The 15,393-nt window shown below is 52.8% G+C and overlaps 1 protein-coding gene across 3 annotated transcripts in view; it reads left to right on the top strand.

Moving 5' to 3' along the window:
- Positions 1-15,393, top strand: part of IQGAP3 (IQ motif containing GTPase activating protein 3) — a 40,952-nt gene that overhangs the window by 6,526 nt on the left and 19,033 nt on the right. For 2 of the 3 annotated variants that reach the window (XR_013813007.1, XM_079762188.1), the window contains exons 4-22: positions 489-566; positions 1,198-1,274; positions 1,917-1,984; positions 2,075-2,188; positions 2,393-2,571; positions 3,040-3,127; positions 3,619-3,782; positions 4,314-4,401; positions 5,308-5,471; positions 6,837-6,994; positions 8,561-8,682; positions 8,783-8,946; positions 9,923-10,013; positions 10,835-11,002; positions 11,095-11,234; positions 11,328-11,498; positions 14,600-14,683; positions 14,823-14,894; positions 14,996-15,065. Coding sequence is in view for 1 of the 3 variants with exons in the window: in XM_079762188.1 (XP_079618314.1) it covers positions 489-566; positions 1,198-1,274; positions 1,917-1,984; positions 2,075-2,188; positions 2,393-2,571; positions 3,040-3,127; positions 3,619-3,782; positions 4,314-4,401; positions 5,308-5,471; positions 6,837-6,994; positions 8,561-8,682; positions 8,783-8,946; positions 9,923-10,013; positions 10,835-11,002; positions 11,095-11,234; positions 11,328-11,498; positions 14,600-14,683; positions 14,823-14,894; positions 14,996-15,065 (2,260 nt within the window). In the remaining 2 variants the exon portion in view is untranslated. The remainder of the gene's footprint in view (positions 1-488; positions 567-1,197; positions 1,275-1,916; positions 1,985-2,074; positions 2,189-2,392; positions 2,572-3,039; positions 3,128-3,618; positions 3,783-4,313; positions 4,402-5,307; positions 5,472-6,836; positions 6,995-8,560; positions 8,683-8,782; positions 8,947-9,922; positions 10,014-10,834; positions 11,003-11,094; positions 11,235-11,327; positions 11,499-14,599; positions 14,684-14,822; positions 14,895-14,995; positions 15,066-15,393) is intronic. The other variant, XR_013813006.1, reaches the window with a different exon arrangement.

Genomic DNA, 15,393 nt, shown 5'->3' with positions numbered 1-15,393 from the left:
GACAACAGGTATCAGTTGACGTCTCCCAGTCAGGCAGTGTACGGTATCCTTGGCAAGGGACACTTGATAGGTGGGCTTTGAGATACCCCCTAGCATGAGAATTTCCAAGAAGACTTTTCTACCTACAGTTTGTGGACAGTCAGAGGCTGGTGGACTTTGCCGCCTGAAGGTACTTCCTGGGCACAGTGCTCCTCCCCATGCCCTGGCTAGCCCAGCCTGCCTCCTTCCCATCCCCGTTCTGCACTCCCCTTTTCTAGGAAGCCTTACAAGATTGTTAATCCCACCCCTGTGCCATCCTTCTCAAACATCCCTCTGGGTCACCCTTTCCTAGTGATTTCTGTTGCTCTGTGTTTCTCTGTGTGGGAAGATGGGGCAGGGACCTCTGGCTCCTCCAGTCGCTTGAATCTCCGAGCTGTGGTCTGAGCTCTGCTCATAGGGAACTCTGACAACGGTGGAAATGGATTCTCTTCTCTTTTTTTCCCTTTCAGGCAACTGGCTTGCATTTCCGTCACACAGACAACATCAATTTTTGGCTCTCTGCAATAGCCCACATCGGTCTGCCTTCGGTAACACTGGGCCTCAAGATTGGGGTTCATCTTTACTGTTCACCAGCGCCCGCGCCCGCCCTCCCCCTCCCCCACCCCCGCCCCGCAACCCACACCATGCATATACACTTTTTCTCCCTGGGGCCCTTTAGCCTTCATCTCCATGTGTTTCCTTTTTAAAATATATTTGTCTTGGTTTCAGAGAGGAAGGGAGAAGGAGAGAGATAGAAACATCAATGATGAGAGAATCATTGATGGGCTGCCTCCTGCGCACCCCCTTCTGGGGATTGAGCCCACAACCTGGGCAGGCGCCCTAACCAGGAATCCAACCGTGATCTCCTGGTTCATAGGTTGATGCTCAACCACTGAGTCATGTTGGCCAGTCTCCATGTGTTTTCTAAACTAACTTAATCTAAGACTTTAAGTTCCTTGGGGCTGTGTGTCTGTGACTGGGTCTTGGCTTAGTATGTGTCACTGTTGCCTTTTACACTGGGCTGGCTGTTAATGGTTGGGGAGACTGACCTAGAAGCCCCAGGCAACAAAGGAGCACACACCCAGGTTGGAGAGGAAGACCCATTCCTCAGCCCCCTCTCTCCATATCTGGTGGTGCTCAAAGGTCCCCAGTGGCAGTAACTGCTAGTTTCCCCTCCAGACATTCTTCCCAGAGACCACGGACATCTATGACAAGAAGAACATGCCCCGAGTGGTCTACTGCATCCATGCACTCAGGTGAGAGACCTCAAACTTCTGTCAACCTGGTTGCTCTAGGTGGATGCAACCAACAACTGACAGCAACAAATGCTGTAGCAGGAAGGATGGAGGGTAGACCATGGGAAGCACATCTCAGGAGAGTAAGGTTTTAGATCTGTGTGTTTGTGTTTAGATTCATGTGCATGTTTGTGGGACACATATGCATGACCTGTGTGGGTGAAGGAAAAGAGCCTCCAGGGAAAGGCCTTCAGCTGGTGACACATGACCCATCAAGGGCAACTTGGTGTGAATGGTGAAGGCTGTTTGGTTCTGTACACAGCTACCATCAGCAGCCAGTTGGCTAAATCATAGAACGTGATTGTCCTTTCAAGCCTCTGAACCTTAACTCAACGGGTCTCTTCGTTATGCTCTTCCCACTCTCCATCTCCATCCGGTGACCCGCTATTGCAGTGTGCCTTTACCTGTGAAGCCTTCCCAATCCCCAGATCTCCACAGCATCTTGTTACCCTTGCCTTGGGCTGACTTCCAACAATCTCTTCCTGTGGATTGGGGGTGACTTGAGGGCAAGCATTGAGTGGTCTTCATCTCCAGGTCTCCTGCAAGCCCATATGGGCAGCATGTCAAAATGAATAGGTCCCAATGCTTTCCATTCTTTCCCAGTCTCTTCCTCTTCCGGCTGGGATTGGCCCCTCAGATCCATGATCTGTACGGGAAAGTGAAATTCACAGGTAAGCCCAGTTCCTTCCCAACCACCACGGTTCTGGGCCGGCTCCTGGGGGTTCTGGGCCTGATGAAGGACACGTGTGGTATCATTGCAGCTGAGGAACTCAGCAACATGGCCTCTGAACTGGCCAAATATGGCCTTCAGCTTCCTGCCTTCAGCAAAATCGGGGGCATCCTGGCCAATGAGCTCTCAGTGGATGAGGCTGCAGGTAGGGACTGGGCTCTGCTCGGCTAAGGGTAGGCTCAGTGAGAACGGGAGGACTCTGAGCCTCACAGCTCTCGGGTGGATTCTGGATACCTCTCATCCTGGTTTGCCTGGCCTTTGTGGATGGAAAAGGGATGATGTCAGAGTAGCTTGCAGCTGGGCTGGGTGTGTTCTGGCCTCCTGACCTTGATTCCGTGCCCCCTACCAGTCCATGCAGCTGTTCTTGCTATCAATGAGGCAGTGGAGCGAGGGGTGGTCGAGGACACCCTGGCTGCCTTGCAGAATCCCTGTGCTCTGCTGGAGAATCTTCGAGAGCCTTTGGCAGTCATCTACCAGGAGCTGCTGGCCCAGGCCAAGATGGAGAAGGCTGCCAATGCCAGGAACTGCGTAAGGAGGAACCTTGGAATGCAGGGGCTAAAAAGCCGGGTGGCTTAGAAAACCTGAGTGAAACCAGGACTCCTGTATGTTCTGTTTCTAGGTTCCAAAGTTGCTTAGAGAAACTAACTTGTCAGTTATTTTAGAGAACTTGGAGAGGAACTTGGGAGAATAATGAGAATTCAGAAGATAAGATAGGAGAAGAGGTTCGGGGGGTGAGGGGGGAGATAGATCTTCAGTGAGGGCTGAGAGAGACTGTGGAATGTAGAACTGAATGAGATTGGGCTGGGGATTCCAGAGGTTGGTTTGACTTAACTGTGTCAGTGCCAGAGGGTTGGACCCCACAATTTCCCCAGATTCCTCCCTACCAGGTTGACTTTTGACCTTGGGAAGGCCCCCAGAAGAAGACATAGGTATAGACAGGGAGGAAGGAGGAGGAGAAATTGGAATCGGCTTTCCCAGGTTCCCCTTTCAATGTAGTATTTGCAGGATGATGGAGAAAGCCAGGACATCTATGACTGCTACCTAACTCAGGCGGAAATCCAGGGCAACATCAACCATGTCAATGGTAAGAGAGCTAGGCCAGGAGGGCCGTAGGGGAATGCTCAGCGTGAGCTCCTGCACTGGGAGGTTTGGGGATGGTTCTCAGGCCAGAAAGCCCTGTGGCCTCACTGGGACCAACTCTCATCTCGGGGAAAGATCAGAGTCAAGGCAGTGTGTGCTCTACTTTACCGCTATCAGTATCTGTCAAGGGGGCTTCTGTTGGAATGAAGATTCATAGAGAGGACCATGGGGTCCTTCAAGGAGGGGATGTGGAGCATGGATGGGGAGGAGAAGATCAGGGCAGGAGGGGTGGGCTCAAGGTCTGGGGTGGGGACATGGAAAAGCTGTGTAGGTCAATCTGCAGAATTTGGGCTGGATTAGTTGGGCCCCAGGAACTCAGGGAGCAGGAGTGGGGGTAACTGGGCCAGCGGGAAGAGGGCAGACTTCTAGGGCTGGGCTGGGGATGGTGGCGGGGGGCTTTTCCACACTGTCCATTATGGAGTCTTGTCTTTTCAGTCCGTGGGGCTCTAGAAGTTGTTGACGATGCCCTGGAACGGCAGAGCCCTGAGGCCTTACTTGAGGCCCTTCAAGACCCTGTCCTAGCCCTGCGAGGAGTGAGGAGCGATTTTGCAGACTGGTACCTGGACCAGCTGAGCTCAGACAGGGAGCAGAAAGCACAGGTCAGGCTCCGTCTATCACCTGCTACTTCCTCTGACTGTAGGATGGGGGAGGGCCTCATACTTAGGTATCACCTCGGTCAATTCTTTGTATCCAGTAAGTGCTGACTACATGTTTAAACGGTTAAGTCACCCCGAAGCTTAATGGACTAACCTGATCAGGTTCTGTTCTCTGATCATCTCCAAGTGACTGGGGGACCTAGGGGCAGTTTTAATAGGTAGTGTTAGGCTCCCCGATTGCTGAATTGGGACCTCAATTTAGTACTCTCATTGTCAATGCTGTTTTGACTTTCTCCCTGGCACTATTTATATTTGTGTTACCTGTGTTGTTATTTCAGACGTTGGCTGGGTAATAAATTGCCAGAGGTTAGAGATGGGTTAACAGGGATGGGTGGGCCAGGCTAGTCTACCTAAACGGGAGCGGTCGCATGGACGGTGGGTGACTGGGTGGGCCTAGGAGCTCACGCTGACCGCTCCTAAAGCGTGTTCATGGTTCCCGGAGGACTCTTTCTACTGCATCTCTTCCTTTTTCAGGAGCTGGGCCTGGTGGGGCTTCTGGAAAAGGAGGAGATTCAAGCTGGTGTGGCTGCTGCCAACATGAAGGGCGATCAAGAACAAGCCAGTAAGTGCTCTCCAGGCTGAGGTCTGCCCGGATGTATCACAGGCTCTTGGAAGCGAAGCTAACCCTTTGCCAGTTTCTGTGTAGCGCAGGGCAGACTGCTGCCTGGTGTTCCATCCTGGCAGGGCCCTTCTCTCCTCTCTCACACCGTGTGCCCTATTCCTGGCTGCTGGGAGGGACACTACAGATAAGTGCATTAAGGCCTTAGACGTAGTGGCAGTGCTGCACCAGGCTGTCCTCCTAGGGTAGGCAACCTTCTAGGCACGTCCCCTTTATTTTGACAGTTTCCACTTGCTATAGTTCCTTTGCCTCCTGAAATGTAGTGATCTCCCAGATGCAGTGACAGCAATGCACTGTGGGTGTTTTTGTATCCTTATTTCTCCCCAGTAGCTTGTGTGCTCCTTGATGCCAGTGCCCATAAGTCCCGGTGTTTCAAAGCTAAACCTACATTGATGCGCCATGCCTCCTTTTTTGCTTACTCCTGCCCTTTACCGCCCAGATGGCTCCACCTCGGAGCTGGTTTTTTATTCCTCTGTTTTGTCATCAAGATTTGATCCACCCTGGAGCCCTTTGACTAACCTCATTTTCGTTATGCTCATAGCCTCCTGTCAGTGTTATGCTCACCACCTAAAGGACTCACCTCTGCCATGACAACCACTCCGAGTTACCTGCTGAGCTCCTCGACTTCTAGTCCTCACATATTGCTTCTTCCAGAGCCTCTTCTTAAAGTGACCCAGCCCCCATTCCTCCTGAACCTTTAGAAACACATTTTGAACCTAGCAGAATAGTTCTTAAGAGTAGCTACAAAGCCATTACCCCTCAGAGATCCCCAGCAGAACCTAATAGGCCAGGAGAGTAGAAACGGCTCTGAATGGCCAGCCTGTGCAGCTCTCTTGTTCCTCCCTGCAGTGCTCCAGGCTGTGCGGAGGATCAACAAAGCCATCCGGAAGGGGGTGGCAGCTGACACTGTGAAGGAGCTGATGTGCCCTGAAGCCCAGCTGCCTCCTGTGTATGCCTTTGCCTCGGCTATGTACCAGCAGGAGCTGGCCGTACTCCAGCGGCAGCAGCAGGGGGTAAGCCCCAGAAATGTGGGTCTCGCTGCTGGGGGGGATCAGGCAGTCAGCCCAGAGCACCCTCTGAGGGTACTCTTAGGGGCCAGTAGAGATTAGGGGAGGAAGGAGGGTGACCAGGCTTGCCCCCTGAGTATAGTATAATAGTTACACCAAGCAAAAACTGTTTTACATACTCATTTAATACTTGGAAGAAACCTATAAGGTAAGTATTATTTCCATTTTAGAGGTGAGGAAACTGAGATGCAGAGGTTAAGTAACTTGCCCAACACAGGTGTAACCGGCAGTGCAGAACGAATGCTAAGCGGAATGTACTGGCAGCCCGTGCTTTGAACAATTCTGCTGTCCCACGTCACCCCAGTCCATATAGCTGCTCTGACAGTGGGGTGATAGGGCCCTTCCTTAGGTGACAGGCTCTTCGCAGTTTGTTAGAGGGTCTAGGCAGAGACACAGGGAGGGAAGAGTAGATGATGTAAGTGGAATAGGACTTCAGACCAGGGAAATGGAGCGAGCAGAGCTAGTAAGTCTGGGAAGGCTTCCTGGACGAGAGGAAGAGAATCATAACCACCCCCCGCCCCCCGCAGGCTTTTATAGAGCATCGACTCCAGGCTTGACTCAGGAAGGGCACAGCCTCAGCACAGGAGACTATAGCCCAAGCAGCAAATAAGGACTAAGGGCAGCATAGTGACTAAGGTTGCGGACTTTCAAGCCAGGCTGCCTGACTTCCATTTAGCTCTGCTACTTCCAGCCTCGTGACCATATAGTAAATGGGGACCGTGATACATTTCATGAGTTAATATGTGCTTAGGAATGAGCCTGGCATGTAAGCGTTGGCTGTTGTTATTATTATTATTATTCACAATATTCTGTTTGTAGAGGACAGGAGGGGTGCTCCAGACAGAGGGAAGAGCATAAGCAGATGTTTAAAAAGGAGGAGGACTGGGCAGGGAAGTGGGCCAGGGCCTTTGGGGTGTGTGGTGCAGGGTGGAGGTGCCCACCGTGTCTTCCTGTCTGTGTGCCCGGGTCTCAGTGCAGTTCTTCATGTGTAGAAGGGACCCGAACGGAGCTGGTAGAGCTCACCGGTTGAGTGTGGGCTCTGGAATCAGGCGGCTGGGTTAACTTACACTACTTGATTATGGGCTCATCTGTGAAATGGGGATATTAATGATACCTACCTCATGGCTTGTTATGAAAATTAAATGATAATATGTGTGAAATACTTACACATTGAGCACAGAGTCAGCATTCTCAGATATTAAGTATGAGTGTCAGTGAATGGGGTGTGGGGATAGAGCCTGGGATATGGCAGAGTCTTGGGGGCAGGATGGCAGGTGGGCCCCGACCTTCACCAGCCCTCCCCTGTTGTAGGAGCTTGGCCAGGAGGAGCTCTTCGTGGCTGTGGAGATGCTCTCAGCCGTGGTCCTGATTAACCAGGCCCTGGGGGCCCGGGATGCCAGCGGCTTCTGGAGCAGCCTGGTGAACCCCGCCACGGGCCTGGCTGAGGTGGAAGGCGAGAATGCTCAGCGGTGAGAAAGGGTCAGCCCCATGTTGAGAGGGAGGGGATGGAGGGAATGGAGCCAAGACGCCGAATTCTACTTGGGGACCAGCCTTCTGCGTGATGGCCTGTTCTTCCTAGGAGTGGGTGGGGGCACAGTCATTCCCCTTCCTCCAGTTAGTCACTCTTGCATCGCAAAGATTTGAGTTCCTGCTCATGTGCCGGATACTGTGCTACGTGCTGGGAAACGATAGTGAACAAAACGAAGTTTTGCTCTCCTCAAATTTACATGTTAGTAGGGGAGACAGACAAAAACCAAACACGTCAGATGATTGGAAGAGGAGAGCTGTGGTGAGAATGGAACAGGACACTGCGGGTAAAGGTGGGGATGTGGGAGGGGCAGTTTGTTTCACATAGTGTGGTTATGGGAGGCCCCTTTGGTAAGGGGGTCATTTTGGGAGGGACCTGTAGGGCATAAGTGAGACTATCAGGGCACAGGCCCTAGAAGTGTACTTGGTGTATCCAGAGCACAGCAGGAAGCCATCTGGCAGAGTAGAGTCAGCACAGGAGAATGGTGGGAGATGGAGTCGCAGAGGCCAGCTCAGCAGAAGTGGCTCAGTGGTTGAGCATCAACCTATGAACCAGGAGGTCACAGTTCAATTCCCAGTCAGGGCACATGCCCAGTTGTGGACTCGATCCCCAGTCCAGGGCATGCAGGAGGCAGCCGATCAATGATCATCTCTCACATTGATATTTCTATCGCTCTCTCTCTCTCCCCTCCTCTCTGAAATCAATAAAAATATATTAAAAATAAATAAATATATCAAATAAAAAGTAGCAGAGACCAGACAAGTAGCTGTGGCCTTACTTCAGTGAGGAAGGAAGCCAGAGGAGGTTTTTGAGTGAGGAGAGAGGCGATTTGGATCCTCTGGCTTCTGTGCTGAGAATGGACTACAGGTTAGAAGGGGAGAAGCCGGGAGACCTGTTAGACATCTGTTGGAGTAATCCAGGCAGAGGCGATGGAGGCTTGGCCTAGGCCAGTAGCAGTGGAAGTGGTGAAAAGGAATCAGATTTGATATATACATTGAAAGTTGAACTGCATATGGAGTGGGTATGGGATGTGAGAGAGAGTGGATCCATATGACTCCCAGATTTTTGGCCTGTGAGGCTGAAGTGAATATTTTCTGAGATGGGAAGGACTGTGGGATACACACGTTGAGCAGGGGGATCAGGAGGTCAGGTGTGAGCTGTGGGATTTGAGGTGCTTATCAGGCTTTCACATGGACATGCCAAGGAGGCAGCTGGGATTTATGCCTGGGCTTGAGGTGTGCTTTGGGGAGTTAGTAGAATCTGGTGCTTCAAGCCATGAGATGAGATGAGGTCACCAAGGGAGAAAGGAGGGCTCGAGGCTGAGCCTGGGGATACTCCAGTGTTTAGAGGTCACGGAGGGACCAGCACAGGAGGCCTAGAAAGAACAGCCGGTGAAGAGAGAAGAGAACCAAGAGGCTGATATCCTGGAGGCCAGGTGAGGGAAGTCGGTCGGGAGTTCCCCCTGATTTCTGGCTGACGATGCCCTTGTTGCCCGCCCTGCTGCCAGTTACTTTGATGCTCTGGTAAAGCTGCGACAGGAGCGTGGAGTGAATGGGGCCTTCTTGAGCTGGAATGACTTGCAGGCCACTGTGAGCCAGGTCAACGCCCAGGTCCAGGAAGAGACCGATCGTAAGTGGAGCCTGGGGCTGGGGGAGGATGGCCTGCCGTGGGGAGCCCGGTCTCTTAGCCATAAGTCTGGGCCCTCTGCCCACCTACATCTCTTTCCCAGAGGTCCTCGCGGTCAGTCTCATCAATGAGGCTCTGAACCAGGACAACCCTGAGAAGACCTTATCTGCCCTGCTGCTTCCCTCAGCCGGCCTGGAAAATGTCAGCCTCCCTGTCGCCCCTCGGTACCATCTCCTCCTCGTGGCAGCCAAAAGGCAGAAGGCCCAGGTGAGGTTTGGGCTGTCTGGGTTGGTCATCAGAGCAGGAAGAACATCCCTTGTGGTTAGGATTGTAGCCAGTATGCATCATTGGAGAACCCCAACTTGATGGACAGTCCCTTCTGGGGAGGGGGTAGGAAGGGTGTGACCTGGCCATGGGAGATGATGGCAGCCAGAAGCTCTGGTTGCCAGCACAGAGCAGTGGGGCCTTGTGCATGGGACGAGCACAGGCCTGGGAGCCAGAGAACTGGGTTAGACATGTCCTGCTCTGACATTAGTGACCATGTGACCTCTAGCAAATCTCTAATGTCTCTGAGCTCCACTTATCCTCCTATATAATAAAGAGCTAATATGCTAATTAGACCAAATAGCTGAACGACCTTCTGGACGAAGCCGGGGCTGCGAGGGCCAAGCCCCTTGCACGAATTTTGTGCATCGGGCCTCTAGTTCATCTATAAAATACTGCATGCCCTGGTCCTATGTACCTCCTGGAATGGGGGTAAAAATAAAATGAATTAAAGAATGTGGCACATGTAACCTTTCTACTACTTTGTGTGGTAGAGAAGGTTGGGAAGGAGAAGGTAAAGGTCAGGATCGGATGGGCCTAAGAAGGTATGAAGTAGGGTAATGGGGAGTAGGGCAGGTACGTGGAGTCTCCAGTGTTGGCTCTCTCTGGACATGGCTCAGGCACAAGGGCAGGAAAGTGAGCTGTTGACTGGGTGGTGGATACTGAGGTAAGTGTAAGAGATGGGGATGCTGTGGCCAAGCTGAGATGATGTTGGACAAGCCTGAAAACAGGGAGGAAGAAACCTTCTGAGGGCAGCAGTCCCAGAGAGCACAGGCCATCCCTAAGCAGGGCGGGAGGAGAGGAGGGGAGACTGCTGTCCCCGTGGCTCCCAGTGTCAGCCTGCAGTTGGGTTCCCCTGGGCGGCTGAACCTGGGAACCAGGGAGACCACCTGGGCTCTTCTATCTCTCAATTTTTCAGGGGACAAGAGATCCTGGAGCTGTGCTGTGGCTGGAAGAGATCCGCCAGGAAGTGGCCAGAGCCAACCAGGACACAAACACAGCTCAGAGGAGTAAATGGGCCGGGCCAGGGGCAGCAGGGTGGAGGGGAGGGAAGGAGCTGTGGGCTCGGCAGGAGCCCAGATAATCAGGGCCTCCCCAGCCACCTCCATCTCCCCTTCAACCTCTTCGGGGAACTGGGCTGGAATCAGAACAGAAGGGTTGCTGCTTGGACCATAGGATGGATTTCCCAGCAGTCACTGGGCAGGACAACCTCAGGGGTTGAGAGTGATTGTCTCCCCACTGCCTCCTTCTATGCGGGCACTTTCCCCGACAATGTGAGCATGTGAAATCAGGTGGGGGCCAAAAATGTGTACTATTTGCTATTGTACCCATCAGCTCTGGCTAGAGAACGTTTAGTCTTGAGTGTAGAGAAGTCTTGGTTTTGAGGAAAAGTAGGCAGGATCAGTGCAAATAGACACAAACATGTTAGTTCTCAGTGTCTGGAGTCCCTTTGTCCATCTGTCTGAGTGACTGGACGGCAGGTGCTGCATCAACCACCTCCACTTCTTGGACTTTATTTTCTTCCTAAGAAACTGTCCTGGGGTTCTGTGCCCATATCCTGGCCTTGACCTTCTGTACCAGCTGACTTTCTTTTACCCAGCCCACCCCACGCTGCCTCTCCAGGAACCTTCCTTGACTGCTGTCTTTTCTTCAAGCACAGCTGCAAACTGCTGCTTTCCTGTGTCTGCATCCATCCTGGGATATTCCCTGTCTTCTCTATCATACGGGGTGTTTTTGTGTCCTCCTCCGAATCCCTTACCGGTGGACAGGACAGGGCCCATGGGAAGGACTTGGGGAAGAATTGACCACTCCTTTCTGATGCCCTTGCCAGTGGCTCTTGGTGTGGCCGCCATCAACCAGGCCATCAAGGAGGGCAAAGCAGACCAGACAGAGCGGGTATTGAGGAACCCCAATGTGGCCCTCCGAGGGGTGGTTCCTGACTGTGCTGACGGCTACCAGCGAGTCCTGGAAGGTGCCATGGCAAAGAAGAGGCGCCCAGGTAATGGCCCTAGCCTGACCCCCCATTCTCAGCCTGCCTTAGCCACCTCTTGCCTCCACCGACCCTTCTCTGCTTACTTGGCTTCTGCTTAGGGGACACAGCCTTCTGGGTTCAACATGACATGAAGGATGGCTCCGCCTACTACTTCCACCTACAGACCTTTCAGGGGACCTGGGAGCGACCCCAGGGCTGCTGCCTCAACACCTCCCACCTGACTCGGGAGGAGATCCAGGTTGGCAGGGCCCCTGCAAGGGAGGAGACCGTGGATGAGGGATCCCCTGCGAGAGAAGCTCCCACCCACAGGCTCTCTCTTCTGCCTCCACAGTCAGCCGTCACCAAGGTCACTGCTGCCCATGACCGCCAACAGCTCTGGAAGGCCAACGTCGGCTTTGTCATTCAGCTCCAGGCCCGCCTCCGTGGCTTCCTGGTTCGGCAGAAGTTTGCTGAGCATTCGCACTTTCTGAGGACCTGGCTCCCAGCAGTCATCAAGATCCAGGTGCCGGGTTCTGGCTTTCTCCGTCTTCAGGGCCTGAACTTACCTGAGCTTCGTGGTTCCCTCTGACTTCCCTTTTTTTTTTTTTTTTTTTAATATCTTTTTATTGATTTCAGAGAGGAAGGGAGAGATAAAAACATCAATGATTAGAGAGAATCATTGATTGGCTGCCTCCTGCACACCCCCTGTTGGGGATTGAGCCCGAAACCCAGGCATGTGCCCTGACCGGGAATCGAACCTCTACCTCCTGGTTCACAGGGCGACGCTCAACCACTGAGCCACACCGGCCGGGCCCTTGCTACTTCCTTTTTGCTGAGTGGGTTTGGGATGGTCTTTTGGCCTCTGAACATACTGGTTAAGAGCATGGATTCTGGGCCCTAGACTACCTGGGTTTGCATCCCAGCTCTATCACTTGTGACAGGTTTCTCCCGCTGTTTCTTCATCTGAAAAACAGAACCTGAAATTGTAGCACCCACCTTAGAGGGTTGTTGTGAGGATTCAGTGAGATAATACCTAAAGTGCTTTAAAACAGTGCCTGGCAGATAGGCAAAAACATGGCATAAGTGCTAGTCACTGTCACCACTATCCCAATCCAGAGAGTATGAGAGCTGCTTGTTAGCTGCCCCACGGGGAAAGTGGAATATGATTTAGTAAGACAACAGGAGGGCTTCCTACTAGAATAGGAGTGGAGAAAGGGCAGTGTTTAAACAGAAAGGGGTGGGATAGCTCTTAGAGAAAGAACTTCTGCCCTTTGTCTTTAGCCAGTCCTTTCCAGTCTTATTCTTGCAACCTACCTAAGGCTGGGGCACTTTACAAGCCAGGAATGATGGGAGTTGAACAAAGAGAGACCTCCCCAGGTAGATGTGACCTGGAGGGCCTCATAGAGGTGTTGGCAGTGTAAAGATACTTTATTTAATGAACATCTCCGAATGCCTGGTATCTGCAAAGGCTGCCACTGGGCACTGGGCAGGGGTGGGAGCTGGGTGTGAGACAGCTCATTGATCACTGGAATACAGCTGATGTTAGACGTTGTGATAGTAGAGGCAAAAAGACATCCTCAGAGCACCCCAGATGCACAGGCTGAGACTGGCAAATGGCCCTCGATTCTGGATTATGATGTAGGGCATGTGGGTGGTAATTGAGAGCTCAGGCTTTGGAGTCAGAGGCTGGAGTTTGCCTCCTGGTCCTACTATTTCTGGGTCCTGTGACCTCGAGCACCCTAGCTCAGCCCTCTCCAGCATTCAGTTTCCTCGTTCATTATGATGGTACTCACCTAATGTGAGGATTAGGTAGGAAAATTACATGTAGCACACCGTTCAGCAGGCGCCCCATCGGGGGTAGCCATTATGAGCTGCTATATTTCAGGGCATCAGTCCCAGAACTCAATACAGAACCTTAGTCATCAACATTTAGTGGTCTGAATCATAGGGATTCCTCCTATGAGCCTGGACTGGAACTTCACACCAACTCTCCAAGGAGCCAAAAAGCCACACCGACAGTGAGAGGAGGATAGAGTCATTTGCTACCAGTACTGGTGCTGTGGGGTCTGGCCTAAGTCCGGGGAGCCAGAGAGGGAGAGGTGGCACAGCCTTGGGCCCCCTGCCTTCCAGCTATGGAGAAAAGGGATTCAGAAGCGAGCCTGCTTGGGTGTGAGACTGTAATCTCTCCTGAACGCTCCGGCCTTGGTCAGGACCCCAGTCCGAGTCCTAAATTCCAACCACCCAGGTCGCGAGGCCCCCTGGTTAAGGAGGAGCCACCTGTGCCTTTTACTGGGCAGCTGTCCAGAGGGTATGCCAGGCAGTACCTGGGATAGGAGAGGAAGGAGTGATGAGGAAAGACATGAAAATGGGGCCTCCTGGCCTCTAGGCTCCAGGAGGGACAGCAGCGGGTGTCACTCCAGCCAAGCTGGCAGAGGGCCAGTGCAATCCTTAGGCTAGGGTAGGCCTGGCCAGGAGAGGTGGCTTTGAGAAGGGCTGGGAGGACATTGGCTGAAAGGGGATGCTCATAACCCACCAGACTATGACATTGTCAGTGGTAGAGTGTACTCCAGGGCTGGAGCACCTGGGAGGAATTTGACATGGGCCCTAAAGGAGGAAGAATTTCAGAGGGTAGAGATAAGGCTGGCGGGGGTGGGGATGGTGAGGGGGAGCATCAGCAAAGATTCAGGGGCAGAAAATCATAAAGCCTAATTAGAAGAAAGTGAAATATCTGGTGTGACTAGAATCCTTAAGAAGGTAGGGACCAATGAAAAATTCAGATGGGGAGTGAGGTCAGATGGATGAGAACTTCTGGGGGCTTCGGGGCTGAGAGAGACATAGTCCAAGTGGTTCTTTAGGAAAATGAATGTCACACAAGCTTGGGGTGAAAGGGAAGAGGCCCCTGGGAAGGAGACCGAAACAGAAGGGAGCCATGAGATTTGTGTCTTAGAGACCAAAGCGGGTGTGATTTATGGAGGAGGGAGGTCACTTGAACCCTTTGTAGCAGACCAGTCAGGGGGAGAGGCCATTAGACTGACAGCTGAATTACTGGGGACCTTGGAGGGAAGGTTTACTGAGAGCTGCATGGTATAGTTGTAAAGAGAAGTGTGAGCTGAGAGTTTCAGTGACCTGTACCCATTGGTAGAGATGGAGGGCACGCAGCTCTGTGCCTGTGCACACTCCACACCCATGCCACCGTATGCCTCCCAGACTGTGCATGTGAGGGATGATGGGGAGTGTGGTGTCTGTGGGCGGACTCAGTGCGTGGGTGAGTGTATTTGGGGAGGAGGTGGTTCATGGTTTGCTGAAGTTGGTGAGTAGGCGTATGCTTTATTAATTTCTTTTAAGCTTGAATCTTAGTTAAGTTTCTGTGAGGAGGTGTTGGTGAGCATGGGTACGTGTGCTTGATTGTATAATGCGAGCTGGTACCAGGGAATGTGGCAGAGGGCCTGGCTGGCTCTGTGCCAGTAGTTGGCCTCCCCCGTGAAATTCAAAGTTCTTGGGGAACAGGGCCAGTGTCCCCCTCTCCCTCCACGTTCCCTGGAGAGCCCAGGACAAGCTTTTCTACAAGCCTCTCAGGCCAACAGGGACCAGCCAGGGTTAATTCTTTTCTCTCCCAATGTGCAGGCTCACTGGCGGGGTCACAGACAAAAGAAGATGTACTTGGAACGGCTGCAGTATTTAAAAGCAAACGTCGATGCCGTCATCAAGGTAGCTGGCATGCTTCGGGAGGTCCCTGTCTCTCTGGAAAGATCCCCCGAGAACAGTCTTTCAGTCCTCTCACCGACTTGTGGTCTTGGGAGATGGCCGAAGTGTCCTGGGTCTGAGGGCAGCGTGTCCCTTTCCCCAGATTCAGGCTTGGGCCCGGATGTGGGCAGCTCGGAGGCGATACCGGAGGCGTCTGGGCTTCTTCCAGAAGAACGTGAGTGCCGTCCTCCTCACCCTGTCCCTATTCCCAGCCGTTACCCAGGAAACCAGGGCAAGGGCGGTCAGTGATCCTTCTTCTGTCTGTGTTCACGGCAGGTTCATGCTGTCGTGAAGATCCAGGCCTTTTTCCGAGCGAGGAAGGCCCGGGACGAGTACAGGACGTTAGGTGAGCTGCCTGGCCGTGCTCTGCATTGTGAGGAAGCTGCCTGGTTCCCCTCCTCTGTGTCTGGGTGTCTCCGCTGTGCGAGTCTGATGGTTTTCAGGGAGAATGTCACCCCACCCCACAATGTGAAAAGTGGGGCCCTGGCGAAGTTACCTGGCCCTCTTGAGCCCTTTCCTCTCATTGACTGCTGCTGTCCCAAACCTTGAGCATGCCTTAGGGCCTGGAGTGGGCAGAACAGTGAGGAGATGCCCCTGCCTTTGGGGGTCCCCCAGTTTGATGGGAGAGATAGGGGTCCCGCCAGAGTCAGGCAGGTCTAGATATTCCTCGTGGG

This window comes from Cnephaeus nilssonii (assembly GCF_951640355.1).
Source record: "Cnephaeus nilssonii genome assembly, chromosome: 21".
Lineage (NCBI taxonomy): Eukaryota > Metazoa > Chordata > Mammalia > Chiroptera > Vespertilionidae > Cnephaeus > Cnephaeus nilssonii.
Note: the sequence above shows the minus strand (reverse complement) of the source record. Positions and strands in the feature narration are given on the sequence as shown.